The sequence below is a fragment of the Solanum tuberosum genome, unplaced genomic scaffold (genome assembly GCF_000226075.1).
Source record: "Solanum tuberosum cultivar DM 1-3 516 R44 unplaced genomic scaffold, SolTub_3.0 scf00035, whole genome shotgun sequence".
Taxonomy (NCBI): Eukaryota; Viridiplantae; Streptophyta; class Magnoliopsida; order Solanales; family Solanaceae; genus Solanum; species Solanum tuberosum.
The window spans coordinates 1,043,236-1,058,590 of record NW_006238963.1 but is presented as its reverse complement, the minus strand read 5'-3'; the positions used below and the strand labels follow the sequence as shown (position 1 = coordinate 1,058,590).

Genomic DNA, 15,355 nt, shown 5'->3' with positions numbered 1-15,355 from the left:
AAAAAAAAAAAAAAAAAATAAAAAAAAAAAAAAAAATTTGTGTTGTTTTGTTTAATTTCAAAAAAAGAAATTGTGTTGTTTTGCTGTGGTTGATTTTGCGATCTTCAGAGCTGAGATTGATTGACTAGTTTTATGTTGTTTTTTATTTCTCTATAGTTGATTTGAGCACGAGTGTTTCGTCCTTTTGAAATTAGGTATAGTGGAAGTTTAGTGTTCATTACTGGTAGGGTTTGAGTTTAATTTTTGGTTCATTCTTTGTTGCAACTAACGACATCCTTGTAAACTAGAAATTCAATAGGAATAACTGATTCCAGAACTTTGTTTTATTTCGTTAACTGCCTGAAACTTTAGATTTTTCAGCTATGTTGTTTGGACTCTTCAAAAATGTCAACAGGTGTGTGTCGGATCCTCCAAAAATAGTGTTTTTTGAAGGATCCGACCAACTTAGCTTTTCAGTGTCTTTGATGAGTGTAATTTAATGGAAGATTTTTTTCTTATTCCAGTAGGTGAACAATGAATAAATACAATACATAAAGTGCTAAGTGCTAACTAAGGAAAGAAATTAAGAGTGATTCCTATAGATCTGCAGTGATCCCTATAAATCTGCTGCCCATATATAGCTATGTATATTACTAAGATTAAGTCTATATACATTCTATAACACTCCCCCTCAACCTGGAGCATATATGTTGATCATGCCCAGCTTGTTACAAAGATAATCAACTCGAGTTCCATTCAACGTCTTTGTGAGCAAATCAACTACTTGCTCTCTTATCTTCACTTAGCTAGTGGAAGTCAGTTTTCCTGAATCTTCTCACGAATAAAATGACAGTCAACCTCAATGTGTTTAGTTCTTTCATGACACATCAGATTTGAGGCAATATGCAAGGCAACTTGATTATCACACCAAAGTTTTGTTGGTATGTGATGTTCCAACCCAATTTTAGTTAGAAGATGATGTATCCACATAATCTCACATGTAGACTGTGACATAGCTTTGTACTCAGATTCTGCACTGGATTGAGATACAACACTTTGCTTCTTACTCCTCCATAAAACTAGGTTCCCTCCAAAGACATAATAGCCTGTAGTTGATCTCCTGTCAATTTTGGATCTAGCATAGTCAGCATCTGCAAAACACTCAACACGAGTATGACTGTGATTGCTATATAAATCCCAAGTCCAGGGGATCCTTTCAAGTAACATAAAATCTGTTCCAAAGCTGCCCAGTGTTTAACTGTAGGCGAGGACATAAACTGGCTAACAACACTTACTGCAAAAGCAATGTCTGGACGAGTGACAACAAGGTAGTTTAACTTCCCAACTAACCTCATGTATCTCTCAGGATCATCAAAGGGGTCGCCGTCATCTTTCATAACCTGCACATTGGGAGCCATTTGAGTACTGCAAGGTTTAGCTGCCAACTTTCCAGTGTCTGCAAAAAGATCAAGAATATATTTTCTCTGAGACAAAAAAATTCCCTTCTTGCTTCTATTCACCTATATACCCAAAAAGTATTTCAACTGACCCAAATCTTTCGTATGAAACCTAGTATGCCAGAAGGATTTGAGGGAAGAGATCCTCGCATAATCACTTCCTGTGATGACAATGTCATCAACACACACAACCAGGATAGTGCCAACTTTTGATTGTTAGTAGAAAACTGAGTGATCACATTTACTCATTTTCATCCCTAACTCCAGGACTACCCCACTGAACTTCCCAAACTAAGCTCAGAGACTCTGTTTCAAGCCATACACAGACTTCTTCAAATAACAGATTCTCCCATACTCCCCCTGAGCAACAAAACCAGGTGGTTGCTCCATATATACTTCCTCTTGAAGATCACCATGAAGGAATGCATTTTTGATATCCAACTGATGTAAAGGCCAATTCTCAGAAACAGCTAAAGAAATGAACAAGCTGACGGAAGTAAGTTTGGCAACTGAAGAGAAAAAGTCTGAATAATCCACTCCATAAGTTTGAGCATACCCTTTAGCCATAAGCCTAGCCTTAAGTCTTGCCACAAAACCATCTAGATTAACTTTAACTGTGAACACCCACTTACATCCCATTAGTTTCTTCGTGCTAGGTAAATCCACTAAATCCCACGTGTGATTTTCCTCTAAGGCGTGTATTTCCTCAAGCATCGCATCATACCATCCAGGATGGTTCAAAGCTTCTTTCACTGTTTTGGGTATAGAGATGGAGTCTAAAGAAGGAACCAAGGACCTCGACACAGAGGATAAGCAATCATAGGAAACAAAAGTAACAATGGAACCGGTGAAGAGCAATAGAGAGATCCAAATTCTCTGAAGGATCGGGTGAAGAAAGATTTGATAACAGAGGAACCGGTGCAGAACATGTATCGTCGATCTCTTGTCTCCTTGAATAAACTTGAACAATTGGTGGTCTTGCTGGAGTAGAAGTTGTAGGCCCAATAGTCAATTGGTGTTCAATAGGGGAACTAGGAGATTGAAGTACATTATTTGATTGTTCTGTCACAACCCGAGCAACCTGATAGAGTAACCACTCATCTTCCTCCTCTTGAGTTGTATAAATGGGAGGTGCATGGAAGAATGGTGGTCTCTGAAAAATACCACATCATTTGACACCAAGTATTTACCAAGCTTAGTAGAATAACATCGATACCCCTTCTGAAGGCATGAATAACTCAAGAAAATAGACTTCAATGCCTTAGGATCCAACTTGGTAACAGATGGCTGAACATCTCAAACATAACACGTGCTTCCAAATACCTTAGGCTCCACCGAAAATAGTGACTTGTTTGGAAAAATAACATTGTAAGGCACATTACCAACAAGAACAATCGATGGCATGCGGTTAATCAAAAAACAAGTTGTAGAGACTGCATTAGCCCAAAATTGTTTAGGAACCTTCATTTGGAACAAAAGTGCTCGACTGTCTCAAGTAGATGCCTATTCTTTCTCTCAACAACTCCATTTTAAGAGGGTGTATCAACACATGAAGTTTGATGGAGAATACCATGTTGTCTCATGTAGGACTGAAATAATTCTGACATATATTCTTTAGCATTATCACTCCATAGACTACGCATTGAAGTATTGAACTGAGTTTTGACTTCAGCACAAAAGTGAGTAAACACTTCAGAACGACTCTTCATAAAGTAAATCCAAGTCATTCGAGAGAAATCATCCACAAATGTGACAAAATACTTATGTCCAGTTTTGGAAACAACAGGACATGGTCCCAAACATCAACATGAACTAACTCAAACTTCTTCCATTAAAAAAGAAAAAGGTAGTCTTTATCGACTCCACCCGCTTATTAATCTTGGATTTGTTGAGCTACGATGGTGTTTAGCAAATTGACATGACTCACAATCTAGTGAAGGAATATTCTGAAACTGAGGACAGAGCTTCTTCAACATAGGCAAAGAAGGATGCCCTAATCGACAATGTGCCTCAAATGGAGACACGACACAAGAGTAGGCAGCAAATCGAGGCTCCCAATATTCATCAAGAATGTAGAAACTATCAGATACATGTCCTTTACCAATAACTTTATTTGTCTTCAGATCACGAAACAAACAATGACCGACAAAAATGAGATATAATAGCCTAGGTATCTGGTAAACTTTCTAACAGACATCAAATTAAAGGCTAACTTTGGTAGACCTAATACATATCACAAGGTAATGGAAGAAGTTAGTTTTACAGTCCCAGATCCTATAACATTACAGATTGAACCATCAGCAACTGTCACAGGAGAGAGTGCTCCGTGTGATTGAAAGCTAGAATATATGTTAGGATTACCTGTCATGTGATTTTCGAAGAGGATATAAGACATGCTTTTCCTGACTCAACAAGGGTAGTAACTGAAATAGATTATTTTTGTAATTTTTGATATTGTGAGAATTTTGTAAACTCTTTCGCCGAAATCAAAATTCTTTTATCCGAAGACATATGAGCCACAATTTTAGTCATTCTCTCCAAATATTTTAGCAACACAAGAACTCATCAACAAAAATATAACCAGAAGAATGTATGTGACCCCACAAATACAGATGAACAAAGTCTAAAAATGGTTTTATCAACTAAGAAACCAATTGTCCACCCAAAATAAAGGAACTGAGTACTTTACCGGTAGACAAGAGCACATAGTGAACAATCAAGTAGTTCAGAGAAAGAAATCCTGAACCGCAACTTATGATAAAAAAACACCAATTATATGAAATGAAGTAGAAGCTAGAAGCCACAAATCACAAACCAAATTCAGTGTCGCAGAATAGAAATGAACCTGGAACGAACGAACTTTCCAGATTGTATTTTAACACCAAAATAGACCTGAGAAGGGACGAACAAACATTCCAGATGGTATTTTAACACTAGAGCACACTTGACATTCGCCAGAAATACGTTTCTAGATTGTATTTAACACCAAAATAGACCTGAGAATCGCTAGAAATACGTGCCGATGCTGGAAATTCAAAATCCAATCAATTCAGCCAGACACGCACCTTCACGTGCCGGTGCGTGATGAACAAAAGAACCGTATGAGCGGTGTGTGGCAACCACTCGCTTCACAACCAGAGGCCGGTGACGACTGGTTTGGCTGGAAAATATACTCCGCCTCCTTCTGTGGTGGTGATAGTAGACTGACCACTTTAAATCAGTGGAATAGAAATCCAAACTTCTTCCGTAACACAACCAAAACGAAACGAGCCTATAAGCTCTGATACCATGTAATTGAATGGAAGATCTTATTCTTATTCCAGTAGGTAAACAGTGAATAAATACAATACATAAGGTGCAGACTAAAGAAAGAAATTAAGAGTGATTCCCATAGAGCTGCAGTGATCCCTATAAATCTACTGCCTATATAGCTATATTACTAAGATTAAGTCTATATACATTCTATAACAATGAGTATTTTCTTTTGATATTCTCAGTTTTATTTACTTATTGATTTATATACATTATTGGAAAATGTTGTATGCGTTTTTTTTATGCAACCCAGAAAAGATTTTAAAAGTACATATCTTTTAGGGCAAAGTGTGCAATTTTTGTAACTCTAGTTTATCTAGGTCCTAGGAATCACTTGGTGAAACTTAGTTCTTGTGGAATTCCTATCAAGTCAGGGTCTTGGGGAACCAAGTCAGAACCATGAGGAATCAATCAATTACGTTGAATGTGCTTAGAGATGTATCATATGATACCAGCCGACATGTCTCATGCCACCAAAATGTTGTTACCGTGTGGGTATTGGTCCAATAACTGCAGTTTCCTGAAAAGTGCCTCTTTCCAGGGCGAAGGACGTTAAGAGCTTGCAAAAAAATTGCTGAATCAATCCCTAAATAGTACTTAGAATAGAATTTCTTTTCACCGAGTAATAAGCATGAATAAAAAGTAAGCTCACGTGAATATTGAGTTATACCTGTGAGTTATTTTGTTATGAATCATGAGCTTAGATGATTAGTTGGCAAGTAAATATCAATAGCGGATGAGGTAATTACTTAGGGTTTTTATTTTGGCGCAATGTAGGTAGTCTCTACTGCATATTATTCAACTCTTGTGGAGCTCTCTCGAAGGCTTTTTTTTGTGACATGTACTTTAACTTTATGCTTATCTCAGCACTTCTAAAATTTTGGAGTTTGGACTTGTTTAGTTACGTAAATGGTTCATTTGTTCTTGATAATTCATTATACTGAAAGTCCTATACACCCAACTAAATATCCAATTTAGAGTGGTAACGAATCTTTAGAAGACCAAGATCACACTGAACCAATAAAATACCCACTACCTTTTCCAATTAGGCATCTATAACTGTGGTAATTCGGAACATTTCCAGTTAGTGAACTTTTATTCGTTCCTTTATTATTTATTCTATTCTTGTGCTCCTTAATCTTCTCTCCTCTTTGTTTTACTTGAATTTAAGCCTCCAATAGTAGTCCTGTTTCCTGTCTTGATTTTTAGTCATATTCTTCTACCCTTTCTATAGTGAGACCCAGAAATGGCTCAAGGTACTTGTGCGATTCTTAGTATGCATCGCTCCTTAACAGCCCCCCACTTTGATGCCTTGAAACCCAAGTATTCTGGTCCATATGTCAAGGATACAGCCAAGTTTGTAGCCTGTCCAACATCACACTTTGGTATTTAATAAGATCATTCTTTCAGTCATTTGTTCGCTTATCTCAACAGTAAAGTCAACTATCAATGTGATTTGATTTTCTGACTGGCTTATAAATTGCTTGATTTTCATACTAGCTTTTGTTGAGTTTAGTTGGTGATGTTATTTAGTTTGGGAACAGGGAGACAGGTGTTTGGAATTTGTGTAGGGTTGCATTCTGTTAAATTGTAAAGATATTGAAATCACAATGAACCAACATAGCACAATCGATCTGAAACATGGATGGGACTTCATGCAAAGGGGCATTACAAAATTGAAGAACATTCTAGAAGGGCTGCCTGAGCCTCAGTTCAGCTCAGAGGACTATATGATGCTGTATACGTATCCTTTTAGACTCCCACACTGTTAGGCATGTTGATAACTTGGATTTGATTCACCTTTTGTTTCCTTAATTCTACTAACAGGACAATTTACAACATGTGTACTCAGAGGCCCCCACATGATTATTCTCAACAGCTGTATGACAAATATCGTGAACCTTTTGAAGAATATTTCACAACAACGGTAAGGGTAGCTGCAGTTTTCATAAGCATTTCACTTTAGTAGAGATTAAACAAGGTACTACAATAAAACAAGAAAAAAAAGAATTGAAGAAGTATTATTCTTAATAATTCTTTGATGTTTGTATATCCATGTACCATTCTTGATTGTTTGCTCTCTATGTATCATTCTGGAATGTTTGGAACTTATAAAAATGATTTCTGTAATAAAGAAACAGAAAATCATTAGTCTGGTGAGCCCTTTGTTGCTGTTTTATTTTTTGATTTTAGCGATGTAAACAAAGTGGGGTTAGTATGGGTAGTTTCCGTGGTTCCCTCTGTGATTTTATTTTATGCCCTCTATTATTTTATTTAATAAGGATCCATGTGCAAGTATCAACATTTTTATGGGATCTGAACGTAATTCAAGCATTGCTTTCCCAAGAGGCATATTATCTTTTAGTTTTATTCCCTCTATCATGAGATTCAAATTTAGAAAGGCTGCTCTTGCTGCTTCTTCATCCCATAGAATATTAAGAAAAGGATACGGGGAAAGTGGATAGAAGTTTCAAAACACAGCTAAATTTCATGGATCTTTTTGTATGTTATTTTAGGCATGCAATTTTGCTTAGGAGTTTAAAATGATGAAAACTCAAATTTGGCTTAAAGATTGTTTACCTAATTTTTGTTTCTCCAAATAATTCTACCTTCTCTAAATTTGACACTGCAATTCAATTTCAAAATAGGTATTGCCTTCTTTGAGAGAAAAACATGACGAGTTCATGTTGCGAGAGCTGGTAAAACGGTGGTCAAATCATAAGATCATGGTCAAATGGTTGTCTAGATTCTTCCATTATCTTGACTGCTATTTCATTGCCCGGAGATCTCTGCCGGGGCTTAATGAAGTTGGATTAACTTGCTTCCGTGATCAGGTAATTATGGTTCTCCTTCTCTTTTCAATCAAAACTTTGTTTCTATGGTCATCTATTAAAACATCTCCACCTGATCCCTTGGTCAAAGCACTGAGTTCAGCTCATGGCTTCTATAGTGATTTTTTTTAATTCTGTTTTCTGGGTTTTGCCTATTCTAGAATTCGGTTTTCAGTTTGACAGTATACTCAACTGCTTCCACGTCCTTTTACGAAAAGATGTTACCATTTAGTCCCTGCATCTCAATTATGTGAAGGTGTTTGACTGGGCACACAGTTTAAGAGAAAAAGAAAGAATTTTGAAACTTGTGGTATAAAGTAAGCTATAGAAACTTTGTGAGTATAAAGTAAAACAAGAAATGTGAATTTAAATTGTTACTTATTATGGATAGATGTCCCTTTTTTGAGGACTGACTAAAATATAAAGAGTATCACATAAATTGAAACAGAGGTAATATCTTACTGGGTGACTGTTTTCTATTTTAGGTCTACCAAGAGTTGAATGGAAAAGTCAGGGATGCTGTTATATCTTTGGTATCTCCTTTGTCTTGCTTTGAGTTCTCACTACCATTTCTTTTTTCCTTTTAATTGAGCAATAACATTCCTCTAACCAGATTGATCAAGAGCGTGAGGGAGAGCAAATTGACAGAGCTCTACTAAAGAATGTGCTAGATATATTTGTTGAAATGGGAATGGGGTCGATGTATTATTATGAGTACGATTTTGAAGATGCAATGCTCAAGGACACTGCGGCTTATTATTCTTGCAAAGCTTCTAACTGGATCCTCGAAGATTCATGTTCAGATTATATGCTAAAAGTTAGTATACCGCGTATGCAACCCCTTGATTCTGCCATTCTTGCCCTGTTGTTTCTTCTGTCTATCTTTTTTCTGGTTAATGTCCATATGTTAACCTACATAATCATGTCAATGTTACTTTAGGCTGAGGAGTGCTTGGAACGAGAGAAGGATAGGGTCTCTCATTATCTCCATTCAAGCAGCGAGACAAAGTTGCTTGAGGTTCGTTCTAGCTCTTAATCTTTTTTCTTTACTGGAACTTTAGCCTTCAAGATGGAGGATGTTGCTATCAGTTTTTGTTGTTCACATCTTCTTTTTTCTGGATCTAATCTATCAACTTTAAATTAGTTGCAACCTTACTAGTCTCTCCTTTCTACAGAAAGTGCAACATGAGTTGTTGTCTGTGTATGGCACTCAACCTCTTGAGAAGGAGCACTCTGGATGCCATGCGTTACTAAGAGATGATAAGGTAGCTAGCAGCATCTTAATGACCACGTTTCGGATTTTATATTTGCAGTAATTGACACAATCATGATTATTTAATTAGGTTGAAAATTTATCAAGGATGTATAGGTTCTTTTCTAAGATTCCTCAAGGCTTAGACCCTGTGGCCAATATTTTTAAGCAGGTTTGTGATCTCATGACATCATATTCTCGATTGTATACCAATAAGTTACTTCACATATCCTTCTTTTTAATCTGAATGCAGCATGTTACTGCTGAAGGTGCAGCTTTGGTAAAACAGGCTGAAGATGCTGCTAGCAACAAAAAGGTTTGTACAATCTATCCTTTTCAAATTCTTTGGTCTTGAGAAATTTGGTTCTTCCTTATTTGGCGTTTATACACTTTGAGTTGACTTGGAACTTGTCAAACTAGAAGTTTTTGCTATTTTAATATGCTAAGTTACTTGTGTTCAAGTGTCTGATCAACTTAATTTCATATTTTAGCACACCATTTCTGACATCAATACTTTTAAGTTTAAAAGCTATCTACTCTAGCTCCCAAGTCTTAGGAAATACAAATACCCCCTGCCACTCAAGTTTTAGAAAATACAAACTAACCACTTACTATAAATATTTTAGAAATTTTAAAAAAATTACAACATCTGTTTCTTACCCACCAAAATCTCTCCTTCCTTGCCAATTTTCTGTCATCCAGCTTGTTTTCCCGCAAAAAATTGAAGCATTTCACTGGAAAATTACTCCACATGACGAAAACCTCCTCAAGATCAGCCATTGTAGTTCCCCATTATTGTAGAAGCTCGAAATATTTCATCCATTATAGAAGAAGCTCATTTTTCCAGCAGCCTCTTTCCAGTCATTCTCCAGCGACATTTTGTTTTTACATTTCACCATTTTAGTAGCTCATCTGACCTGTGAGAGATCTATCCCCGTGGTTTTCTTTTTTCTAGTATTCTACAATCATCAAGCAGTGAGCAGTAGCATCGACCATTACTGGTTTATTACATCGTTTGCTGAATATAGTGGTGATTATGGTGGTGAATGGGAGGAGACTTCAAAATGTTGGAAGTGGAACTCTCTGAGTAAGGTGACAGTGTCCATTGTCCTGCGTTGCAATAGTACATATGACGACATGGTTGAGGGAATTATTGAATGCAGGGAATTAAATTGTGAACCGAGCAACTTGATCATTAGTTATGGATGAATGCTAAGGGAAACATCCATCCATCTTTCATAACAAATGATAGGCACGTGGGGTTGTACATGCTTGATGTTGTCCCTGATGGTTCTAGACTAGTTTTCTGGGTTAAAGTTGTTGAGAGGCATGAAGAAGAAGAAGGTTCAACACCATTAGGGTGGCTTGGGTGGGGGGGTTTGTCCCTAGAAAATGCTTGATATAAATATTAGAGAAAGGGAAATCCATTCATTAGAAAGCTCGTGCTGCTTCACAAAACATCAAGAAAAAAGTGATTGTAAACTCAGTGAAAAAAGTGACACCAAGTTCAGGGAGCTTTCTCAAAAAATAGCAATCCCTTGAAAAGGGGAGATGACTGCTAGAATATATTGTGTATCATATCTTGAGTTGTCAGTTTGTGAGACTAGCAATTTATTGCTGATTAGAGCATTTTGCTTCATTTTGTTTTGGGGGTGGGGGGTGGGGGTTCCCACCCAGTGTTCAATACCCGCATTGGGGCTCGAGTAAATCCGGATTCGCGCCGGAATGTCTCACAGTGGGGTAAAGCGCTCCGTAATAAATGAAACTCGGTAACCAAGGGAACTCGAACGGAGTCCTGATTAAGGAGTATGGAGTACATAGCACTCCACCATAACCCTTGCTCGTAGCATATTGCTATTCTGCTTATTTTAATTGCCAGTTTGTGCTTTTGATGAGTTTTGTTCAGAGATTTCTTTTTAACATCATCTCCTCTTTTTTATCAAAAGCATGAAGTCACAAAGTTTGACTTCATCTCAGTGATTGTTTTGTTTCATTTACTTTATTTATCCTTCAGTACATGATCATTGATAATTTTGGTGGTTGGGAATGTTACTTCAAAGAAGTGGTAATGTTCTTTAAAGCAAAACCCCCCCATCAAGTGCCTTTTGTTGCATTTCCTTCTTCTATGTATCTTAACTTTTCCCCTTATGCTGTTTAGAACAATGCCAGAATTAATTCATTTTATCTTTTTAGGGATGAGACTGGTATTTCTTTGTGAATGCATTTAATATAATTGCTCAATGTCTTGCATTCTTTCTTATCAACTAGTGTTCTTCAACAGGCAGATAAGAGAGATGTGGTTGGTTTGCAGGAACAGGTAATCCCTTAGTAAATCTGTTATCTGGTCCTTGAATATGTTTTCGGCTGTTAACTTACTTCTGAATTTTCAGGTTTTTGTTGGGAAAGTGATTGAGCTTCATGATAAATATTTGGCATATGTGAATAACTGTTTCCAAAACCACACACTTTTTCACAAGGTATGTGTTGGAGCAAAGGATAGTTGTCTAATTTAATTGTTCTACTCTGTGCATTAGGTCTGTGCATCAGGGTAAAAGTAAATTACTAACATATGTCCTCTTTGTCACTTTCTAGGCACTTGAAGAAGCTTTCGAACTTTTCTGCAACAAGGGTGTTGCTGGTAGCTCAAGCACTGAACTTCTTGCCACATTCTGCGACGTCATTCTCAAAAAAGGAGAGAGTGAAAAATTGAGTGATGAAGCCATGGAAGAGATATTGCAGAAGGTGAGCTCTTGCTCTATAGATCCCCTTCTCTTCTTTTTCTCAAGAGCATCTGCTTTTTCTTCGTACTAATGGAGCAGGAGAAAGCTGATAATAGATCTCACTTGCAGGTGGTAAAGCTGCTAGCTTATATTAGTGATAAGGACTTGTTTGCAGAGTTCTATAGGTAGAGTTACCTCTACTGTGTATCTCAACCACTACTTGAATAGTTGCTTCTTCTCTGTTACAAGTTTATGACTTCCGTTTTTTTCCAGGAGAAAACTAGCCCGGCGGTTGTTATTTGATAACAGTGCCAATGATGAACATGAGAGAAGTGTCCTAAGAAAGTTGAAGCAGCAGTGTGGGGGACAGTTCACATCAAAGATGGAGAGAATGGTAAGCTATCCAGATCAATTATGCTGAATTTGAAGCTATGTTCTCTGGTGACATTTTTCTTCTCTTCTTATAGGTCACAGATTTGACATTGGCAAGGGAAAATCAAGGCAACTTTGAGGAGTATTTGAGCAATAATCCAATAGCAAATCCAGGAATTGACTTGACGGTGACTGTCTTGACTACTGGCTTCTGGCCTAGCTACAAGTCTTTTGATCTCAACCTCCCAGCAGAAATGGTATATCATATCAATATGTTAATTAGCATTATGTTGATTTTATCTTGGTTTTGACCCTTGTTCCTCTTGCTGAAGTTCTTATCTTTCGGCAAGGAATGATGCATGTTTTTTTGCTTGAATCATTTTTCTTCTCAAACGTCCTTTCATTGATTCATTTTATGCTGCGCATTGTCAGGTTAGGTGCGTTGAAGTATTCAAGGAGTTTTATCAAACAAAAACGAAGGACAGGAAACTTACGTGGATATACTCTTTGGGAACTTGCAACATAAATGGAAATTTTGAGCCGAAGACTGTTGAGCTCGTTGTCACTACTTATCAGGTTGATTTTTGGCTTACTTTTTGAAATCGGATAGGCTTAGTTGATTTGAAATATTGGTATTATGTTATCAATGAGAAAACGAGATTGAGACTTCTTCCTTTTTCGTAGGCTTCTGCTCTGTTGCTCTTTAATGCATCAGATAGATTGAGTTATCAGGAAATCATGACGCAATTAAACCTATCAGATGATGATGTTGTTCGGCTTCTTCATTCCCTTTCATGTGCGAAGTACAGGATTCTCAACAAGGAGCCAAGCACCAAAACAATTTCTCCGACTGATATCTTTGAGTTCAACTCAAAGTTCACTGACAAAATGAGGAGGATCAAGGTATAATTAATGATGAGTAAGGCTAGCCTTTCTGCTATGAATTGTTGCACTACATTACTGACCTTTTAAGGATATCGTTGTAATGGTATGCAGATACCTCTCCCTCCTGTCGGTGAGAAGAAAAAGGTAATTGAAGACGTTGACAGGGATAGGCGGTATGCTATAGATGCTTCAATTGTGCGTATTATGAGGAGTCGTAAAGTAATTGCCTACCAGCAACTGGTTGTGGAATGCATTCAGCAGTTGGGACAGATATTCAAGGTATCCCCAGGATAAACTTCTACTTCTCAATTTTAAAGATCGTTTTTCCAGTTTAACTGAGCTAATTACTTTGTTTTGAATACCCCATAGCCTGATGTCAAAGCTATCAAGAAGAGAGTCGAAGATTTGATAAGTAGAGAATACCTAGAGAGGGACAAAGATAACCCAAATTTGTTCAAGTACTTGGCATGATTTGTGCTGATCATAATACTTGGAGAAACAGGCCGCCCAAGATGAACTTCTTGGACCTTTGATTGCCTTGCATCAGGAGCTTGAAACATTTTGTACAAATGGACAAGAGCTTGAAACTCTCATATACTTGAGATGTGATTGCCTTAACTTCTTCCAATCTTATATGGCCCTTTCACTTGCTCTATTCTGTGTTTTGTTGGCTACCTGTTTGAGTAAACGTAATATCCTAGTCAACAGCTTACCCTCCCTAGATTCAGCACAATGGTATTTACTTTTAGTACATGCTCTGCAATTGTACTTTGTTGGTTCTTTGTAGATTGTGATTTGGACCTTGGTGGTCCTTGTGGGGTTATCTTTTAACCTTGTGCAAGTTTATTGGATCTGGGCCCTCATGTTTCAACAGTTCTCTCTCTTGAATGAATCACTTCCTAATTTTTAGGTCCATTATCCCAAACTTTGTAGACGTGAAAAACTTGTAGCTTCGGAATGTCATTTAGGTCAGAATATAAATCGTATTGCTTTGTAGATTCGAAGATACCAGGTCGACATAGTAACACTCATAAAGTTACTTAATTATGTTATATATAATTACAAAACTAGCTAGTATTAATACTATAAGTTTACATAATCTGGGCAAGTTTGTAATGGTTTTTGATCCGACACCAATTATCCTTGAGCTTAGAGCCAAATCTTAGGCAGGTGAAAGCAAATGAGTATTGGAGTTGACAACCTTTTTAGGTGGCAAAATGGCTTTTTGCGTAGTATCCGTAATTTTTTTACTCTTCAAGTAAGCCTTTACATGGAAGAAGAAGGTATCTCATCTTCACTAGTAGAATACAATTTCATATCTACGTTTGAGAATATAAAAAAGATTCTGAATGTTGTGAGGGTGAGATCAATATTTATTCACTTAGCTTGTCCTTAATCTCCAATTTCACAAATTTAACTTTAACTTTACTACAAACACATTTTTTGGCCAAACAAATGTCATCAAACATGACATTTAATCTTGAATGACAATTCAACATTTGGAGGGTAGAACAATAATGATTAGTTTGAACAATGAAGGTATGGTGTCTCCTATGATAATAAGTGAAGCTCAGCTCATCAAATTACCATCTGAAAAACTCGGAAGTATGTATTAGGTAGATAAATAAATAAAAATTCTTCCCTATATAGTATAATCCATTCGTTTCAATTTGTTTGATCTACTTTCCTTTTTAGTTTGTTTAGAAAAAAATGACTTTTTCCTTTTTTAGCAACTTTTATTTCAACTTTCCACATGACATGTTTAAGACCACAAGATTAAAAGATAATTTTGATATATTTGACAGATCTTTAATATTACGTCACAAGATTCAAAAGTCTTTTTTTACTTAAACTCCATATCAAGTCAAAATAAGTCACTCAATTTGAAACGGAATGAAGTATATGTTATGAACTATTAAGATGGTGGATCTTAATGTGCATATGCACTAGTATTTGGTGAATGTCAATGTTAACATACACTAGTGAACTTGACTTTTCAAGTTACTTTGTGACTTACATTGTATATGAAAATCGATAGATACAATTGAAAGTATAAGAAAACTCTCTTTTCTTCTCCCTATTTTTATTGCTCTCTTGTAGTAGTATTTATCTTATTTTTCTATGATCTCCATGTGTGGCATGATAAAAAATCCTAAAAAAGATTGATTGAGACTCCCTTCACGGTTCCACGAAGATCTCTAGATATTTGTCCAGAATAAGTATGATCTTCGATCTACGTATCTAAGAGCAGCTCAAACAAAGAAGAGTCTGGTGTGGCCTGAATTCGAACATGGCCGTCCATTTGTTGTTAGGTCCAAAAATGGCGTCGTGTGAGGGCGTCGCTGTACCCCTTAATGAATTGAATGGTCCTTCGACCTTTGTCTGATTCTGATGACCGGCTCATATTTCATGAGACTGGTTCACTATTACTTTGAAAAAAATCATGCCCTCGCCTTATAGTCTAGAGACATTAAGCTCCTTTCCTTCGCTATTAGGAAAGTAAGAAACTTCTATTAGCGTCGAATCTTAAGTCGAATTGATTGTGTT

At 36.7% G+C, this 15,355-nt stretch overlaps 1 protein-coding gene across 1 annotated transcript; it reads left to right on the top strand.

Annotated features, from left to right (window-relative positions):
- The first annotated feature begins 62 nt into the window (after nt 1–62).
- LOC102603346 (cullin-1-like) lies at nt 63–13,681 on the top strand. Its single transcript, XM_015306685.1, has 19 exons — nt 63–6,492; nt 6,576–6,675; nt 7,397–7,582; nt 8,065–8,112; nt 8,193–8,396; nt 8,520–8,597; nt 8,755–8,844; nt 8,923–9,003; nt 9,085–9,147; nt 11,113–11,148; nt 11,222–11,308; nt 11,424–11,573; nt 11,681–11,736; nt 11,825–11,945; nt 12,019–12,180; nt 12,356–12,499; nt 12,608–12,826; nt 12,920–13,087; nt 13,178–13,681. Exons 1-19 carry the CDS (start codon nt 6,359–6,361, stop codon nt 13,277–13,279), a joined length of 2,229 nt encoding a protein of 742 aa, XP_015162171.1. The 5' UTR covers nt 63–6,358; the 3' UTR covers nt 13,280–13,681.
- The last annotated feature ends 1,674 nt before the right edge of the window (nt 13,682–15,355 follow it).

Excerpts from the sequence above, each read along its gene's own strand:
- LOC102603346 (XM_015306685.1), top strand. The coding sequence starts at position 6,359 with ATGAACCAACATAGCACAATCGATCTGAAACATGGATGGGACTTCATG. Across the intron at positions 8,397-8,519 it reads GTTCAGATTATATGCTAAAA|GCTGAGGAGTGCTTGGAACG; the intron begins GTTAGTATACCG and ends ATGTTACTTTAG. Across the intron at positions 9,148-11,112 it reads ATGCTGCTAGCAACAAAAAG|GCAGATAAGAGAGATGTGGT; the intron begins GTTTGTACAATC and ends GTTCTTCAACAG.